This window comes from Ranitomeya variabilis, chromosome 1 (genome assembly GCF_051348905.1).
Source record: "Ranitomeya variabilis isolate aRanVar5 chromosome 1, aRanVar5.hap1, whole genome shotgun sequence".
NCBI lineage: Eukaryota > Metazoa > Chordata > Amphibia > Anura > Dendrobatidae > Ranitomeya > Ranitomeya variabilis.
In genome coordinates this window covers 960337168-960358575 of record NC_135232.1, presented here as the reverse complement: position 1 = coordinate 960358575, position 21408 = coordinate 960337168, and the positions used below count along the sequence as shown (strand labels likewise).

The 21408-nt window shown below is 40.7% G+C and overlaps 1 protein-coding gene across 2 annotated transcripts in view; it reads left to right on the top strand.

Moving 5' to 3' along the window:
- The window catches only part of NR3C2 (nuclear receptor subfamily 3 group C member 2), a 440438-nt gene that overhangs the window by 326706 nt on the left and 92324 nt on the right, over nt 1-21408 (top strand). For both annotated transcript variants that reach the window (XM_077279302.1, XM_077279303.1), the window contains exon 4: nt 11424-11540. In XM_077279302.1, coding sequence (XP_077135417.1) covers nt 11424-11540 — 117 coding nt within the window. The remainder of the gene's footprint in view (nt 1-11423; nt 11541-21408) is intronic.

Below are 21408 nucleotides of genomic sequence, written 5' to 3'. Positions count from 1 at the left end.
GCGACGAAAGAAAATTCCAAACGATCTGCTACGACGTACGATTCTCAGCAGGGTCCCTGATCGCAGTAGGGTGTCAGAGACTGCGATATCGTATGGATATCGCTGGAATGTCACGGATCGTACCGTCGTAGCGACCAAAGTGCCACTGTGTGACAGTACCCTAAGTTTCCTGACCCTGCTAATATATTTTACAGCCGGTGTCTTCAGCTGTTCCCAGCACCTCTCCAGTGATCATTCCCGATCCACTAGCTTTTGACCACAGCTTCTGACTGACTGGAAGTCCGAGGTAATGGTCACAAGCATCAGTGTGTGTCTTTGAGGGTCTCTTTCTGGCTCCCATTCACTTACATTGAGAAGTGACTTGCAGCTTCCCCAGCAACCACTGGTGCGATGTAGCAGCTCTCAACTAGCAAAAACGGTCCAGAGGAGCAAATCAGATTCAAAAGAATAGTCTGGAAGCTGGGTCAGAAATAAGAGGTCAGCTTAGGGACAAAATCGTAAAGATCTAGAATAGTCAAAAACAGGAATTCTACTGGAAATATAGCAAAGCACAGAAAACACAGGAGCAAGTCCGTTTATAACTAGCAGAGGATAGCAAGAATTCTGGAGCTTAAATAGCTTGCAGCCCCACCCAGCAAGGAGCAACACCGACAGAAGTTACCCTATATCTCCCAGCCTGAACAGAACTACAAGTCCCAGAGGACACAGAACTAGAACTGTCAACGACAACAATAGCACAGAAGCAGAGACAGGTAGGGCAGGCACCGATACAGATGTCACAATAACGCTGTGCGCCTATCTACTTTATATTTGCCGAGAAGAGTACTCCTGTCCTTTGTTGGGGCACCTAGGAAATACAGAAATATCCTTACTGTCTCACTGACCTTTGAGTTAAATGTGGCTTATAATTGCTGCAATTGATTTACTTAGAAAATTAAAAATATGCCAATTTATGCTGAGATGAGAAAAGCAAAGGATTGTGCTTGTAACAAATAGCATTGCTGGTTATCTCCCCGTATGGGGCCTCATTCTTGCTGAACAGAGTGTAGGATCCAGCTGTGGGCGTCCAACGTAACTCCAGGCTGTTTACAGTTTAAACATAATGATAAGCGGATAATGACACCAGAAACAAGAACAGTCCTGAGTACTGAGCCATACAGTCTATGTGCACTGCCATGCAGGCAGTATTGAGATATTTTTCATAAACTCAAAACTACAATAGAAGAATGCATTTAGTACCTACAGAGTTGAATGAGCATTCATCATATTTCTCGGCTTCATATGGCTTCATATGGCCCCTTTATGCCAAGACTCAATAAAGAAAGTCTCATAAAATAAAATATTATGGAGCCATTTTTGTCTGTTCTAAAAGCTTGACTACTGCAACATATTCGAACACACAGCAGATACGTAGCAGCAATATCTCTCTATTACGGATATCCGGAGCCTAGTCATGAGAACATAATGAAGCCTTTAGCAATTAGACAACTGATGAGCAATTTCAGGTCTTCTTTTGTATATTTAGTTGAATATAAATTCTTGATCTGCCGTATGTAACACATGCTGCACATTAGAGGCCTACATTAAGTTATTTACCGACGTGACAGCGCCTGATATTTTTAAGACAATTTGCTGCTACGCAGAGAGAGAGGAAAAAAAAATGAAAAACAAGTTTTCCGCCCACACAGACAACTCAATCAAATGTCATTTAGCTGTGCCTGGTGACGTCTCCGCTCATTTTCTTGCCATAGTGTAAAATAACATTAAGGAAGACAATATACACAGAAATAAAGTGTTTGCATTTAGCATCACACCTAAACTACAATGCACGTAGACCTGGAACCCTAGTCTATTTCCATCCATGCCTCAGATGCATCATCTACTCTCTTAACTCACTTAAAGGGAACTTGTCAGCAGATTTTGCCACTATAAGATATGGCCACTGCCTTTCAGGGCTTATCTACAGCATTCTATAATGCTGTAGATAAGCCCCGGTCCGACCTGCAAGTGAAGAAAAATAAGTTATATTATACTCACCTGGGGGGGGACTGTCCGGTCCGATGGGTGTCACAGGTCTGGGTCCGATGGGTGTCGCATGTCCGGGTCCAGTGCCTCCCATCTTCTTGCGACACCGCCCTCCTGCTTCTTCATCGCTCCCGAGCATCGGCGCTCCTGTGCAGGCGTACTTCTCTGCCCTGTTGAGGGCAGAGTAAAGTACTGCAGTGCGCAGGAAATGGGAAAGGTCAGAGGCCCGGCGCCTGCGCACTGCAGTACTTTACTCTGCCCTCAACAGGGCAGAGAAGTACGTCTGCACAGGAGCGCTGATGCCGGGGAGCGATGAAGAAGCAGGAGGGTGGCAGCACAAAAAGATGGGAGGCCCCGGACCTGCGACACTCATCGGACCGCATTATAGAATGCTGTAGATAAGCCCTGAAAGGCGGTGGCCACATATTATAGTGGCAAAATCTGTTGACAGGTTTCCTTTAACAAAATGTTTGAAATTGCAGCCTCCGGCTCGTGGCCATATTGGAGAAGATCTTACAAAATTAAACTTGCGTTTTTCGCAAAGGTCAAAAGTGAAAAAAGCATCATTCTAATCATTATAATGAAGACACAAGCGCTAATCACATAGAAAATAACCTTAGCAGCTGGAATCAAAACAGGTGGACGCCAATCCTGACATGAACAATAAACATGAAAACAAGTTGAAACCGCGCTTAAGGAAAAGAACTAAAAACAACAAACACATAAAATATGTACAATACCACAGCACGTGGAAGCATGTGGTGAGAAAAGACCCCTAGAAGCCGTGAACCCCCTGAGGGGTTTCTTTCACTATTGCTGGTCATGCACTAATATGCATTAATATTTCTATACAGTCCGTTTGTGCATCGCTACTTATTGAACAGAGGGGTTCACGGCTTCTAGGGGTCTTTTCCCACCACATGCTTCCACGTGCTGTGGTATTGTACATATTTTATGTGTTTGTTGTTTTTAGTTCTTTTCTTTTCCGCGGTTTCAACTTTTTTTCATGTTTATAATTCTAATCATCTAATTATCTACCCACCATATGGCCGTGGCATGGTTATGACTACCTCCAATATGTACAGTGTTGTAACTCCAATGTGTAGCGTCCAATGTGGCTGTACTCTTACACTGTAGACCTGCTATTTACTCTCCTACAAGCATTGCTAATATAGCGCAGCACCGAGTACTGTATGACAGTATACATGTGGCTTCATTCCATAAGGACACTAGTTTTATTGCAAGCTTTCAATTAAAAAATACAGCCAAGTACACTCTTAACTCATACGCTTCCTACATGTTAATGTTTTCTGATGCCCTCCCTTTCATTTGAATACATTTTAAAAATCCTTCACTTATTTTCCAGCTTTGTGCTATGCCATTTCATTGCAGAGATACTCACTTTTGTTAAGTGCGTTATGAGAAATCTCTGCCTTGCTGTTAAAATAGTTCTTAACAGTCTTCTCTGGAGGGGGGGGTGCACTTCCTCTCCTTCCTTCCAGATGCTGACAATAAAAGATGTGACAACATCTGGGAGGGAGAGATGAAAGCGCACGCTACAAGAGAATACTCTGAATAAACGCCCAGTTGGATTGCAACACAGAGATTTCACATAGTGCGCTCTGGAAGAATCAAATGTGAATATCTATGTAATGATATGATGCACTGCAAAAGGTAAAAGAGCTGCATAACTAAGGGAGCACAGATATTTGCAAGGTATTTAACTCAATTGTTTGAGCAAGTGACTAGTCCTCTTTAAGTGCTATACATCTTTAAAAAACAAAAAGAGCATAAATTGTGGATCAAATTCTGCATCCTATGCATGTAAATTGATTTTCTGCAATCCCGCCTTAATAACTCCATTGGACGAATGGTTGAAAGCTGCCTTACCTTTCATACTCTTCAATTTAAGAATTGAAAAGTATTGCAACTTTATCCCAAATATATTGTGCACCGAAATTTTCAACATCTGAAAACTTTCACAAAGCCAAAAATAAATTTCTTGAATCTTCCTATGCCTTTAGGTGATTGTAACAGTAAGGAGAGGGGCTGAACACACAAAAAAACCTCTTACATTCAGAATTTAATATTTTTTATGTAAGATTCAGTTGTTGGAAACTAAACCTTGGAAATAGTTGGCTGATAATGAATGAGTTATTTTTATTATCCATGTATAGCATATTTAAATTGAATGAAAATACATTGTAAATTGATTACCTCAGAAAATCATGGGGATGTTTAGCTTAAAGTTTTTGTAACACTCTATTATAGAGGAAAAGGATGTGCTTATCAGATCAGTCGAGTTATGACAAGAAAAGCTTTGGTGAGATGAGTCAGTTTCCATTGTTGGTTTGCCCATTACAAAAAGTTAGTTTTTAGATTTAAAAGTGAAATTTCCTTCTTCACCATTGCTTTTCTCACATTAAGAGGAAGTGCTACATCTGTAATAGAGATCAGTTCTTCATCGTGTTCATTACCCAATATTCCCTTATTATTAGCTATTAATACACTAATAGAACGGAGAGCCTGAACATAGATTGTAGCACAAATTTTCACCCTCTCTTTCAAACATGACATATGAGTTTTATCAGCTACAATTTCAGCCAATTTCCAGTTGACAGCTTTCTCAAACTCATTCTTGACAAATCTGCCTATATATGTTATGATACAGGAGAAGTGATGTATGACTACATAAGTGCCATTTGCCACTCAGGAGTCCAGTAAAGCCATGTAGCCAATTTTTCAATATTTTTCTGCTCTAAACATGATAAACCTGATTGATATCTGAGACATGGGAAGGATTTGTAGCGCTGACAGTGTAGACTAAGCACATAGCCTTGTAGGGCACATAACCCCTACAAATTTCTCTCCTTCAGTGTTTTAGGTGATGTCTTCGTTCAGCAGAAACTGATGTTTCAACAGCTATGCTATTTAGTGTACTCGGCGCACCCTTGGTGTGGCCAAAAGGCTCAAGGCACCGTTCCGGCCACTAGTCTTGCATGCCTCTGCCTCCCTCACTAATGTAAGGATTGAAATCTTCTTTAGGAATAATTTTTCTGTTTTTGTGGCTAATCATACCAGATACCTTTAAAAGTAGGGAACTACAGGGAGAAATGGGTAAAATATATAAAAGGAAATAAAAACTGGAAGTTGGGTTGTGTCTGTATTAAGATTCCTGTATTACTGATAACATTTCCAAAACTTTCTTGTGTCAGATTGTTTAACCACTGCTATTTAGCCTTCTTTCCTCTTATAAATATTATAAATAGGAGCAATTAGTTACATCACACAGTGACAATATAATGACCGCATTGATGTCGCCAGCCATGGTGGAGTTTGTATAGAAATACTCCCGCTGTCCCTATTGTTTCTGATACAAGAAGTCATTGCTAAAAGCCTCTTATTAGATAGCACAAAAGTGATTTTGGAACTTGTCTTTAATCTCACACTCGCTGGGTTTATGAAAATGATCAATGTGCCTTGTATACTAGTGATTAGTGCAGTGATTAAACTGTTTTCAGTCTTCTTTGTGGAACATTTCCTCCTCGAGACTTTTAAGGATTTTTCTCTGAGTCTCCAGAAACTGCCCAGCAACGGCAGTCCTACTTTAAGGCTAGATCACAACAGTTACATAACTCTGTTTTACCGTCTACTCCGCTACTTCAATGAGACAGGAAGCAGATTTGGGCAGCGCCCATGTAGTGTCACGAAGCCAAGTTTATTTTACTGGCCACTTGCCCATCACTTCTTGCTGCTTGGTAACTTTATTTTTTTTTTAATCGGTCACTTATTAGGTAAGATTGTAACATTAGATAATAAACTCCTTTTTTCTAGCGTAAGCATGTTCATGCTGCATTGAAACAAAACAAAGACAAAAAGCAATCAACCGTGATAAGATCTGAATATGTGAGTCATTGTTCTGCAAAATGGCATATATTCTCCTAATGCCAGTATTTGGTAATATTATGCATATTAAACAAACGTGTGGACTGGGCTACCTGAATTCTTATGACATTTCTGAAATATTTTAATGCTAGCTAACGATTTTTAAGCCGGTATTAGATTGCACTATTAGGAGAGAGGATCTTCACCAGGTAGATGATGCATGAAAGATGTCATAGTTCCCAGTTCCTGGAAATGTGTTCACAGCTGTGCTGTTTTATCCTATGGAAAACTGGAAATTTCTCATATCCAGGCATACGACAAGTTACTTTTAATGCAGTGGGATAAATTTTACTTCCTGTGCCCTTGTGGCACGGAGGCTAGTTCAAGGTTGCATGGTGTGCAATTTTTTTATTTTAATTCATTCAAAAGCAAGTCCCAGTGCAATGTGTGAAATGTGTGCCCCAACTATCTTTGCCATTTATAATACTAGTGTCTTCTAATCAGACAAGTGTCTTTTGGTGCAAATGCCAATTCAGCACCCCTTGTAGCCTCACCTTTACCATGGCTTGTAGGCTCTGCCCTTTATGTATCTGCGTACCATGTCAAATAGGTTTTCTACCTGGTGAGCTTATAATAAAATGCTCAGTCCTTGTTTTTGTAGCCACTTTTTATCTACTTTGAACCTTTAAGGGGTTTTCGCTGTCTACATTAACACTGAAATTAGTGATTGGCAGCAGCTCTGTGATGTCACCACTGCAGCCTGTAAACAGTCACTGAAGAAGTTGCGGAGAGGTAGCATTGGACCTGGGGAGTGTGAGGAATGCTGATATAGTGTAGAAACTGTCCATGGTAAACCCCAGTAAGGTTAATGACTTCTAGTTTCTGTAGTCAGAGATTGGTGCAGACAAATCAAAATGAGATTATATTAGTCACCAGGTATTAGAAGCATCACAATATACAGGGGTTGGACAAAATAATGGAAACACCTAACGTTTTGGCATCATAATCTTCGAACATGTGATAAACATGCAAACCGTGACATATGGTAATGTTTTGTAGTTGATTATTTGTGTTATGTGATGTGTATGTAAATTAACTGTTTGTTTTGCATAATTGTAAGAACATTGATGAGAACCTGATACCAATGGCAGACCTCTCGGATTTTCAAAGAGGCCAAATTGTTGGTGCTCGTATGGCAGGCGCTAGTGTAACACAAAGTGCCTGAATGCATGGCGTGTCAAGAGGTACTGTCTCCAAAGTAATGACTGCGTTTGAAAGAGAAGGAAAAACCTCTGCAGCAAAGCACAGGTCCGGCCGAAAGTCAAAGTTGACTGAGCAAGACCGTCGGACTCTAAAGCGAATTGTGAGAGAGGATCGCAAGACCACGGCTCCGAAAATCACTGCTGAGCTCAATGAACACCTACAGAACCCAGTTTCCACGAAAACTGTTCATCGGGAGCTGCACAAATCTGGATTCCACGGAAGAGCTGCAATTAGAAAACCGCTGCTCTCAATGACAAATGTTTCCAAGCGTTTAGAGTGGTGTAGAAACCTCCAGAATTGGTCCCTCGAGCAGTGGAAACATGTGATATTTTCAGAGGAATCATCGTTTACCCTCTTTCCGACCTCCGGCTGAGTGTACGCTTGGAGACAGCTGAAAGAAGCATTCCATCCAGACTGCCTTCTCCCAACCGTAAAACATGGCGGAGGTTCTGTGATGATCTGGGGTGCTATTTCTTGGAGATCCGCCGGGCCAATGATATCCCTTCATGGAAAAATTAACAGCCGATATTATTTAGGCATTTTGAGCGACCAAGTGCATCCAATGGTTCAAGCACTGTTCCCGGAGGGGAACGCTATCTTTCAGGATGATAATGCACCAATTCATACAGCTAGAATCATTAAAGCATGGCATGAGGAACATTCTAGTGAAGTTGAGCATCTCATCTGGCCCCCACAATCCCCAGACCTCAACGTTATTGAGCATTTATGGTCGATTTTAGAGATTCAAGTTAGACGTCGATTTCCGCCACCATCGTCGCTCAAAGAACTGGAGGATGTTTTAACTGTAGAATAGGCTAAAATTCCTTTGGAAACAATTCACACCTTGTATGTATCCATACCTCGGAGAATTGAGGTTGTAATTTCCACAAAAGGTGGACCTACACCATCTTAAACTAACTTTTGTTGATGTTTCCAGGTGTTTCCATTATTTTGTCCAACCCCTGTAGTGTTCATAAGCCTGAAAACGTTAGTAGAGCTCCCACTGCCTGTTTATTCAGTTGCAGATTATGTAATTTGAAACAGTGGGAAAAAAGTCGGAGGTGTTCACTGAAAGCCTTTACACAATCTGCTTCAGAAATTATGTTTTCTTGTTTGCTGCTTCATAATTTTAGTTAAATAAGGAATGGACTTTGTATAAAGGTAGCCTGAGTGATCCCCCTTTAAAGAAAAAGTTTTCCTTTATTGGTTAAAGAAAAAGTAAATGTATTTTCCTTTTTTTCACACAGCTGTGGCAGAACACACATGATGGTTACATCTCACACAAGGCTCAGATGCTTTGTGGTTGCAGTATATTCTAGATGGAGTTATCATCTATTCCAGAACACAACAGTGTCACTCACTGGCCAAGGTTGACTTCACAGGGCCTCACACCAGTGTTGCTTTCACACAAACCTCAGGACGGTGTTTTCTTTACACCATATTTTAGGATTTATCACAGTTAAGCGTTATCTCACTGCTCAGCCTTTTTTATCAAATAGGAAGAGGGTTATTGCTATTCCTATGAGACCTTTCAGGGCCAGACTGGCAATTCTGGCAAATGCCAGAAGGGCCTGTCTGGTCATGGGCCGCCTTGTCTGCTACATTGTTAACAGAATTGGTGTTCTCTAGACACCTATACTGTTAAGAGTTGTGATGGAGCCCAAAGTCGCCAACTCCATCACTTATCCCAGCAGGCCAAGGGAATGACTAGAAATATTGGTCATGTAGTAAATCTCCATCCAGGGTAATATTAGTAATATATTCCATCTGGTGCTTGGGGACGGGGACAGCATGGGCCTGTGTGATTTCAAAAGACAGGGCTGAATTTCAGTCCCAGTCCGCACCTGAGCCCTTTATTAACCAACATGATTTAATTATGTCTATATAACACAGGACTGAAGCAACCAGATCATACTACGGTTATCAGGGCTGCCAACCTTCTGACCAGTCCTCTACATTTTGATGTCCCAATCATTACCTCTAAGGGCTCATTCAGCCATATTTTCTTTGCATATGAGTTCTGCCCATGGATTTCACAGATAGAACTCATACCTATTAAAGTCTATAGAGCTGTTCACATGTCTGGGTATTATTACGGACCAAGTGGTCTGCAGAAAATCACGAAGACATGTCTAAGTCACCAATGCTTGTCTATGGCTCCTCCAAAAAATCAGACACTACTAGGATGTCATCCATATACTGTCCATTTTTTACAGACTGATTGATAGGAGAAGGTTTAAGAAACCTTCATCATTTGCTTCTTTTTCATCTGAGAAAAATTAGTAAAACTCTGATGGTAAAAACTGACACACTGACCAAACACTGATGACATTCTGATGAAACTCTGACCATTTTTTTTGCGTGGGAGTAAAATAAATGATGTCTGAATGCCTTAGACTAAGCTGCAGTCTTCCTGAAGCATAGGTCTAGTACTACTCAACCTGGCTTTCTTCCATCCCAAGATGGTATCAATCATAGACTCTCCAGTAGACTCTCCAAAAATGACTCCATATTGTTATCTACATCTTTTGATATTAGTCTGGTATACCGCAGCCACAACTGCATACTGGTAGACATTAAAATAAGTTATAAAGCCTCTTTCAGGCATCAGTGTTTTCTATCCCTAATTTTTATGGATAGTACACATAGCAATTATAGCTTATGAGGCTGTTCTCATGTCTGTGTTTTTTGTCCATTCAAAAATCAGAGCGACATGTCTGCATTTATCAACATCATGGATGAAAAGTACCAATACAAGTCTATAGGTACGTTCCCATGATCAGGAATTGCTGCGGGTTTGACGCTGCATCAAAACTGCAGCGGCAAGATGTTACAGCATGGCGGATGGAATTTCTAGAAATCCCATGTCCACTATGAGTGCCTAGTCGCCTGTGGATCACCTGCGGACACTGACATGCAGCGTGTCTTTCAAGACTGCAACATGTCAGTTACTATTGCAGAGGCCCTCCGCTAGTCTCCGCAACAGGAAGGTCATCGATAGAATATTTTGGACGTAGTGAATCCGCACGGCTCAGTGAACACTTGTGGATTTACCTGTGTTCAATAAAAGGCAGCGCTTTTTATGCTGCGAACATGTTTCACGTCCAAAGCGCTCCTAGTTCCTGATCGTGGGAACATACCCTATGAGTCTGTGAGAATCACTGATAGCACATGGATGCTATTATTGCAAATGATAGGACAATCTTTGTAAATGTATTAATTAATACGTGAAAAACACTGATGATACACTGATCCAAAATACTAGTGACACTTGTACCACTTTTTGTGTATGTTAAAAATCACAGATGTCTGAATGAAGCTTAAAACAATGTACAGCAAGCACCTAAGCTACTTTTATGCCAGTGATCTGGAGAGTCGTACAACACTACAGTGAATCCGCACAGTAAACATATCTTTATAAATGTATCTGCCCTGAATTTTGAGCCTAATGATGACATTGTATTATAAATTAATCATTTACTTTATATTTAACTTCTATGAACTTTCAAATATGGAATTGCATTTCACAAAGTATTTGTAAGGTTCTAGAAATAATCATGTTTTTGACATATTTACCTTAATGTTTAAAGCCGTTTTCTGGAGATTCACATAATGTATGTGATTTATACCCATTTAAGTGGAAAATATTTTCTCCAGGATCGGTGGCAATGTAGGGCTTGGTGAACAGATAATTCCCAGGGTTGGTACTGACAACCTATTACACTGTGGTTCATTCTGATAATGTTCTTGGGCTGTATTGGAATAAACACATTGCACGGCAATCCATACATCTATTATGTAGATGTATTCAGTATAGAATATCACAAGGCTCCCCTGAGTACCTACATGTCATCTCTCTATAATGCTGCTTTTCTAGATTATTGTTTGCCCCGCATGTGTGCTATTTAGATGTTCATTGTGTGTTTTTATCCTATTGAAAGTGAGAGAGATAATTGAGATAGTCGCACAGTGAATGACATCCTGGTATGAGATGTAAATGAAACTTATTTTGTAAATTACAATCTTTTGAACATATATATTTCAGTACAATCCTCACTGTATCCATCAATGTCTGTTTTTCTGTTCTGTGTCCAAGTTCTTGTTTCGATGTCACCACATTCCTCATCAGTTTTGACTGCTTCATCTTTTTTAATCATATTAATCTTGATGTTAAGATTTACAAACAAATGCGTGTACTTAAAGTGTGAAAGTGATGAGATGGAAAATAATTCCTTTTTGTGTATTTTCAGGGCAGCACAGCTATCTCTGTGCAGGAAGGAATGACTGCATTATTGACAAGATTCGGAGGAAAAATTGTCCTGCATGCCGATTACAGAAGTGTCTCCAGGCTGGGATGAATTTAGGAGGTAAGGCGCAAATACATCTTGTATGCTGGTCAGCAAGCATGCGAATATATATTAATGTTCTTAGCAGGCTGTAGTAACAGACCATACTTGACTATATCACTGGAGTTGTCCAGGATTAGAAAAATTGTGACAAAGCTAAGTAAAGCAATAGAGAAATAAGCAATGTTTACCCTGTTGAAGCCCGTGCTACTCCAGCACCGTCTCTTCTGCTCCGTGCTGCCCTTTGTTTATAGGGCTGCCGCGGTGTTGTCCTATTTGCAACGTATGACCCGCTGCAGCAAATCACTGCCATCTACATCAGCATCACTGCAGAGACCAGAGATTGGCTCTAGTGGTCATATGTTGTAGACAGGACATCACCAGTACAGCCCTGTGAATAAAGACTGAGGGACCTCCAATACATTTGTAAATCTTTTTTGGTTTAGCAGCAATGCCTACCTGTGAACCAATTTTGTCTGATCTCTGGAAACCACTATGACTATGAACACCACACATAGATCATACTAGTTGATGTTCTAAAGTCATAAATAGGGATTGGGTTAGAAAGAACAATAGAAATGGTTTATTTATTCAAGGTTGGTGAGGCCCACCTTTATGGGTTATTCTAGGGAATAAACACAACTTTATAGAGTATATTAGGAACTCTTAGGTCAAGTGCTTCTAGTGTCCTGGCATTCTCTTTGACATTGAACGCCTCACAGGGGAAGCCGGCCTTGGTAATTCGTATGGATCATGAGTTTATATGTGTATTCGCTGTCTTTTAAACCTGATGAAGAGGGACTTATACCCAGAAATGTGTTGTTAATAAGAATTGAATAAAGAAAGAGTTTCTGCCATCCTTGAATCCCCTATGTTATGTTTACGTGAAAAATGGGATCTCTACATTGGCTATTGCTCACATATTCAGCTCTATAAGAATTTCTCTAAATTTATAAATGCCACATGTTACTTCTGAGTTTATTGAAGATACAAATAACTTACAAAGTAAACTCAAAGTTGTGCTGTTCCTCTTCCATTGTAATCTATCCTGTTAAACAATGAATAAATTGCCTTTACACGGTTAAAAAAACATTATTAGCACTGATTAGATAGTGCCAGACTGTAGGAAAAATACAAACGAGAGTATAGCAGCAACCTATAAGTGCCAAGATGTATGCAAACATTGAACACATGAAGTTTGAGTTGTATTATTGCTATATAGACTATACTTGTAAAAATGAAAGTACTTATTGGCAATTTATGAGAGCCCACCCTGACCTATTATCATGCCTCTCCCGAGCTTAAAGCCTACAAATACAAAGGGCAGATAGGATTTAGCAATAATCAAAATTAGCTTTTGGCTGATGGCAAGAGTACTGAGAAAAGGAGGCAGTCACCACCTCCAATAGTATACTACAAAAATAAATAAATAAACTGACCAGCTCCTCCGATCAGAATAAAGCAAGTGTAAACAGGTGCAAGCTGCAACAACTGCATAATATACAAACAAAAGAATACAGCAGCACCCTGTAAGCGCGAAGATGTATGCAAACATTGAACATACTGAACTGTGATGCAGGTCAAATTTAATGTGTTATATGTTTGCATACATCTTGGTTCTTACAGTGTGCTGCTGTATTCTTTTGTTTGTGTAGGAAAAATGTATAATTTACAGTAGTATTAGCAATTCCCAGTTGCCATTGTATTTCTGCATTTCCAGGAAGAGCAACAAGGGAACAGGCCGAAGCGGAGTTTAAAAAAAAAAAAAATGCTCTGGTCAGAAGAGCTAACAAATTATCTTCACTTTTTTTTATACCATTACAGTTTGTTGTAAAGTGTTATATGTGCCTTGTTTGGTTTTTTTTCACCATTTTCCAATTAAAAGCAACGATTAAAATTTCACCCAATGCAGTTTCTGAAATATTTTTTCTTAACATGCTAACGAGTTGTCTTGTTCTGTCTTCATACACGTTGATACGATGTGTGGTCCGACATACGGCATAAACCACTTCTGTCTCCCAAATAAGCAGACTGTTCTCTGTAGTCTAACTTGTTTATTGGTAAACATGAGCGCGGTAAAACTATAAGAATACAAATGATATGGATAAGTATTGGGTATAATAATAGCACGGCTGCAACTAACAGAGAAAGCATACAGTATGATGCAACTGGTATACAACTACATACAGTAAGTCACTGATAATAGATTTCCTAAGTACTAGCTGCTATACAGTAGATCACATTCTGTACAACACTAAATTTGAAGAACAGAGATAACAATCTTACTGGATAAACTTAACCAGGATGGCAAGTAAGTGAGATAGTTCAGCACAGCAATGAACACGTGTGTCCCAGGAAGTACACAGAAAGTAATGGAGTCTCTCTTTCCCAGGATACCTTGGTACAATCCCACAATGCAACACTCTAATTATTACTAAGACACAGGTTATAAATTTAACCACCGCTAGATGGTGCTATAACACAGCAAAAACCAAAACACTAATAGTAGTAAACTTTAATGCCTAATTCGAACCACACTGTCATTATTAGAATGGACAGAACATGTCTCTAGTTTGAAACATTCTCTGCACCATCTAGGTCACCTTTACATGTGCTTGACTTTGCATACTAGCTCTAGCAGATGAGAGCTGCTTTACATGTTTACACCTTTCTATACTCTTAGATGTGTGCTGCTGACTCGGCAATTTCACCATGTGGCTAAAGGCCCCGTCTCACATAGCGAGATCGCTAGCGAGATCGCTGCTGAGTCACAAGTTTTGTGACGCAACAGCGACCTCAGTAGCGATCTCGCTATGTTTGACACGTAGCAGCGACCAGGCCCCTGCTGTGAGATCGCTGGTCGTGTCGGAATGGCCTGGACCTTTTTTTAGTCGTTGAGGTCCCGCTGACATCGCTGAATCGGTGTGTGTGACACGGATTCAGCGATGTCTTCACTGGTAACCAGGGTAAACATCGGGTTACTAAGCGCAGGGCCGCGCTTAGTAACCCGATGTTTACCCTGGTTACCATCGTAAATGTAAAAAAAAAAAAACAGTACATACTCACATTCCGGTGTCCGTCAGGTCCCTTGCCGTCCGCTTCCCGCACTGACTGACTGCCGGCCGTAAAGTGAAAGTACAGCACAGCGGTGACGTCACCGCTCTGCTGTTAGGGCCGGCGCTCAGTCAGTGCAGGAAGCGGACGCCGGGGGACGCGAAGGTGAGTATGTAGTGTTTGTTATTTTACATTTTACACTGGTAACCAGGGTAAACATCGTGTTACTAAGCGCGGTCCTGCGCTTAGCAACCCGATGATTACCCTGGTTACCCGGGGATCTCGGCATGGTTGGTCGCTGGAGAGCGGTCTGTGTGACAGCTCTCCAGCGACCACACAGCGACTAAACAGCGACGCTGCAGCGATCGGCATCGTTGTCTGTATCGCTGCAGCGTCGCTATGTGTGACGGGGCCTTAAGACACCTCAGATGAAAATGACAGAAACTAAGCTGATCTTTATCATGTCTGAAAACTTTTTTTTTTTTTAAAGCAGATTTCTTTTCACTTTGCTTAAAATTAAACAGAAGCATCTTAAGATAATCTGTTAGCTCGAAGGGATTGTAAATTTCATGTAAAAAATGGAGAAGAGGCTGAATATACTTTTACATTTAAGATTGTGGACTGGGAGGAGCGCATCATTCACTAGCCTATTTTTACTCAGTCAACATGCATGCATACAAGGATATGGACACCTTTTGGAGACCATATATATTTTTTTTACTTTAACAAATGAGTTTTGTGCTAAAAATAATTGTGTAACACCTTTCCGACGTTGGGCGTTATAGTATTTCCACATCAGAATCCCTCCCCTTGATGTGGGCTCTGGCGCTGAGCCCACATATTTCCCGGCACATGTCAGATGTTTTGAACAGCTGACATGTGCCTCTAACAGCCGAACCGCAATCCACGTCAGCTGTTAAATGCCGCTGTCGATCTCTGACAGCGGCATTTAACTCATGCTTACTGGAAACACGCCGGGAAATCCCGCCCATCGGTGACCCTGTCACATGATCGTGAGTCACCAATGGGTTGGCATGACAACCAAGAGGTCTCCAGGAGACCTCTATGATTGCCATAGCCGGATTGCTATTAACGCCTCCCTGTGGTCGGTGCTCAAAGCTAGTGAGAATTTCTGCTACACACAGGTGATCTGCTCACTTGCAGCTTCTTGTCTCCCATGGAGACTATTGAAGCATGCAAAAAGTAAAAGAAAAATGTTTTTAAAAAAATATAAAAGTTCAAATCACCCCCCTTTCGCCCCATTAAAAATAAAACAATAAAAAAAATCAAATATACACATATTTGGTATCGCCACGTTCAGAATCGCCCGATCTATCAATATAAAAAAATAATTAACCTTATTGCTAAACGGCGTTACCAGAAAAAAATTGAAAATGTCAGAATTACGGTTTTTTGGTCGCCACTACATTTCAATAAGATGCAATAACAGGCGATCAAAAGATTGCATCTACATCAAAATGGTATCAATAAAAACGTCAGCTCAGTGGGCTAAGACCTCACCCAGCCCAGATCACGAAAAATGAAACTGCTACAGGTATCAGAAAATGGCGCAATTTTTTTTTTTTTTTTTTTTACCAAAGTTTGGATTTTTTTTCAACACTTAAATAAAAAAGAACCTAGAGATGTTTATGAACTCGTAATGACCTCTAGAATTGTAATGGCAGGTCAGTTTTAGCATTTAGTTAACATAATAAAAAACAAAAAACAACTGTGGAATTGCACTTTTTTGCAATTTCATCGTACTTTGAATTTCTTTCCCATTTTCCAGTGCACGATAGGTTAAAACCAATGGTGTCATTCAAAAGTACAACTTGTCCTGCAAAAAAACAAGCCCTCACATTGCCATTTTGACCAAAAAATAAAAAGTTATGACTCTGGGAAGAAGGGGAGCAAAAAGTGAAAACGCAAAAATGAAAATACCTCCGGTCACGAAGGGGTTAAATTGGGTTTCATGACAAATGTTGCACCATTTGTCTTTTATACCCTCTTTGTTGCACTGTCTCCTTGTGACTGCAGAATTGGTTCACTAAAATGCATTTACATTGGTGCGATTATCGTGAATGAGCCCCAGGAACACGTTTCTTGATAATCATGAAGTCTAAAGTCTAAGCCTATCGATCACCCAACGAACGAGCGAAGCAATTGTTCGTTGGGTGAAATGATCTTTCGGCTTGCTCACAAAATCATTGTTCTCAGCAGTGCATCATCCTGTTGAAACAGGATCTTATCTGCTTGGAACATTGGCAACCTATGCGTACTAATTGATCTATTACTGATGGTTCAGTGCACATCTGTAGTACGGTGAACTTGTATAAACAGTTTGGTAAATGATGGCCATCTTCTCCAGTGTCCAGTGCCGCTCTGCTCCTCTTCGGAGTCGAGTCATGTGGCGGCGATTCAGACTCTCCTGGTCACACTGCACTCTCTGACCGAGTAGTGGCTTTTAAGCCAGGGTCACATGGTCGTTGATTCTCTCATGCACTAACATTTACACAGGCTTAAGGGAAATAAATTATAGGGAGTGATTCTTTAATCTCATTCTGCAGCCAGCAAGGTACAGGGAAACCTACAGCTTTATAAGCCAAATGGTAGAAAACTTTTAATGAAACATAATTGCAAATATTATTTTTGCTCAAAATTAATGCATTTAAGTAAAAAAAAAAAAAAAAAAAATCCCAGTATCGTATACAATGCTTCATATGCTGCCCCATATTAATCTCACAAATATTGTTTTAGAAAATTATTGTGGACAATCATCATGACAGTAACTAATGCCCAGCTCAGTGCCGTTAACAATGCCAATGATGTTGTATGATGCCCACAGTGCCCCCCAAAATAAGTCCCAAACAGTGTGCCTTCAAGAATAGTTGTCAAAGGTGGCTTCACCTCTAGCTCCATGTTTACTAGTATCCTGTAGTGGTGGCGTGGGTGCCTGCCTTGGTGTTGCAATTCAGCTTAGCCCACTTACCACAAAATCCCAAGCCTAAAGGACAGAGGTGGGGCAAACCTATGGCACGCGTGCTATAGAGAGGGCACGCAGAGCCCTCCCTGCGGCATACGACGCCAGCTCCTACTTCAGCTGAATCTGTGTCCTCGGACACACATCCAGCTGAAGTGTATTGCAGCGCTCAAACTTGCTGGATCTGTGCGCATCAATACCCACTCCTGGCCAATGAGAGTCAAGCAGCTGACGTCGGCGTACACGTGACTGGGCACTTGTCATTGACGTCATGCGCCTCAGTCGCTCTTGCTTGGATGCTGAAGTCAACTGCTGGCTTCAGAAGACTGCGCGGTGGGAGAGAGGACTGAAGGTGACTAGGAGTGTTTATTGTGGTTTTTTTCTATGCGTTGAACAACAGCGGTGCCAGCAGGATAGGGTACATATACATGGATGAGGGAGCATATACTAAGATGGGGGGCATATACAGTGGGGCAAAAAAGTATTTAGTCAGTCAGCAATAGTGCAAGTTCCACCACTTAAAAAGATGAGAGGCGTCTGTAATTTACATCATAGGTAGACCTCAACTATGGGAGACAAACTGAGAAAAAAAATCCAGAAAATCACATTGTCTGTTTTTTTATCATTTTATTTGCATATTATGGTGGAAAATAAGTATTTGGTCAGAAACAAACAATCAAGATTTCTGGCTCTCACAGACCTGTAACTTCTTCTTTAAGAGTCTCCTCTTTCCTCCACTCATTACCTGTAGTAATGGCACCTGTTTAAACTTGTTATCAGTATAAAAAGACACCTGTGCACACCCTCAAACAGTCTGACTCCAAACTCCACTATGGTGAAGACCAAAGAGCTGTCAAAGGACACCAGAAACAAAATTGTAGCCCTGCACCAGGCTGGGAAGACTGAATCTGCAATAGCCAACCAGCTTGGAGTGAAGAAATCAACAGTGGGAGCAATAATTAGAAAATGGAAGACATTCAAGACCACTGATAATCTCCCTCGATCTGGGGCTCCACGCAAAATCCCACCCCGTGGGGTCAGAATGATCACAAGAACGGTGAGCAAAAATCCACGCGGGGGGACCTAGTGAATGAACTGCAGAGAGCTGGGACCAATGTAACAAGGCCTACCATAAGTAACACACTACGCCACCATGGACAGATCCTGCAGTGCCAGACGTGTCCCACTGCTTAAGCCAGTACATGTCCGGGCCCGTCTGAAGTTTGCTAGAGAGCATTTGGATGATCCAGAGGAGTTTTGGGAGAATGTCCTATGGTCTGATGAAACCAAACTGGAACTGTTTGGTAGAAACACAACTTGTCGTGTTTGGAGGAAAAAGAATACTGAGTTGCATCCATCAAGCACCATACCTACTGTAAAGCATGGTGGTGGAAACATCATGCTTTGGGGCTGTTTCTATGCAAAGGGGCCAGGACGACTGATCCGGGTACATGAAAGAATGAATGGGGCCATGTATCGTGAGATTTTGAGTGCAAGCCTCCTTCCATCAGCAAGGGCATTGAAGATGAAACATGTCTTTCAACATGACAATGATCCAAAGCACACCGCCAGGGCAACGAAAGAGTGGCTTCGTAAGAAGCATTTCAAGGTCCTGGAGTGGCCTAGCCAGTCTCCAGATCTCAACCCTATAGAAAACCTTTGGAGGGAGTTGAAAGTCCGTGTTGCCAAGCGAAAAGCCAAAAACATCACTGCTCTAGAGGAGATCTGCATGGAGGAATGGGCCAACATACCAACAACAGTGTGTGGCAACCTTGTGAAGACTTACAGAAAACGTTTGACCTCTGTCATTGCCAACAAAGGATATATTACAAAGTATTGAGATGAAATTTTGTTTCTGACCAAATACTTATTTTCCACCATAATATGCAAATAAAATGATAAAAAAAACAGACAATGTGATTTTCTGGATTTTTTTTTCTCAGTTTGTCTCCCATAGTTGAGATCTACCTATGATGTAAATTACAGACGCCTCTCATCTTTTTAAGTGGTGGAACTTGCACTATTGCTGACTGACTAAATACTTTTTTGCCCCACTGTACATGAATTTGTGGGACCATATGCAAGAATGGAGGCGCATATACTTGCTTTGAGGTAGCATATACATGGATTGGAGGAGCATATACATCAATTGAGGGAGCATGTACATGAATTCGGGGAGCATATACTTGAATTGGGGAAACATATGGATTTGGGAGCATATACAAGGATGGAGGGAGCATATACCACAAGGACAGGGGATTCATATACCAGGATGATGGATTCATATACCAGGATGGGTGGCATAAACAAGGATGGGGGGATGATATACCAGGATAGGGAACATATCCCTTTATATCTGCAGTCTGGTACTGTTGCGCCCATCTCTGGCTGTTCTCTGCTGTCCCTACCTGCTCTCTGCTGCCCTTCTTGCTGTCCATAAAAGTTTTCTTCTACACTAAAACCTCAGCATTCAGGTTAAATTGCCGTTTTGGCACTTCGCCATAAATAAGTGGGTTTTGGGTTTCAGTTTGGGTACTCATTCCCTAAAATGTTCGCCATCACTGGTATAGGATATCTGGCTCCTTAGTCAGGAACATTGATGGCTGCTGCCTTTACCTGGGCTGTGTCCTCCTTTCCTCAGAGTAGATCTGTTCTGCAGTCTACCAAAGTGGACTCAAACTCTATGGAGGATGCAGATAAGGTTTAAATTGGAGCTTGAACTGCCGTTGACTGGTTTGCAACTTTAGCTATAGAGGTTCTCTTCAACAGTGGTCATAGAAAACCTGACGTTATCACTTAATCCATTACAAGTGTGTATTGATGAGTTTAATGATAATCCAGGAGGTTTACCTCAAATCCTGTGTTCCGCTATCCTTATGTTTCTGCCAAGTTATAGGCTATACTCTTCTATGCCACTAAACCTTTCTATTCTAAAATGGGCCATTATATGGCAGGTTCAGGATGGTGAAGTTTTACACTGACCTTGAGTGAGACTGTACACTGAACCATTTATTTCTTTTTATTTTAAGTCTTTATGCAAGACTGTACTTTGCATTGTTCCACATCAGGCTTGCAGAAAAAGACAGCGCCTTTTATTAACTTTGAAAAAAATGTACCATATTATTAGTTTTACTTTTGCTTGATGAAGAATTATACTTTTCGGTTGACTCATGCTGTGACCATGATTAAATAAATGTCTGTTGATATTAGATAATAATTAATTATTATAACTAAGCTATCCATGTCCTTAAAAGTTCTTTTGTAATTGTCAAATTCACTAATGATTGGTAATAACTATTTAAATATCATATGAAAGCAGTTGACTGAGCACAATATTGGAAGCTTTACATATTATTTATTTTGCATTGATTCCCAGAAGTGAACAATTTTCACGTTAAATTACCAATCATTTGTTCCTCAGGGGTAGATAAATAGGGTAATCTTAATTATTGCATTAATCTTGAATGAACACGAGAACTTTTCTGTATATCATCTGTTTGGAATGGAATGCTATGTAGAAACATTTTTAATGACGGTAAACATATTTGTTCCATCCTTCTATTTCATTCATCCGGCATATAATATTATATTTCCCCTACCGTGGCCACCTGGCTGACCTTGACATTTCCCTGCAAAACCAATTGTCCAGGTTATCAGAAGTGAAGGACACACTCAGAGACAACCCCTTTAATATTATTACTGATATTTAGCACTTTTATAATACATATTTTACACTTTTTGTATAGATTCAGCAATAGAGGTCCAGAGTGGGTGCTCGCTAATGAGAAGATTACTTCTGAGAAGAGTACAATGAATTGTTTTAAAGGGCCACTGTCACCCCCCTCCAGCCGTTAT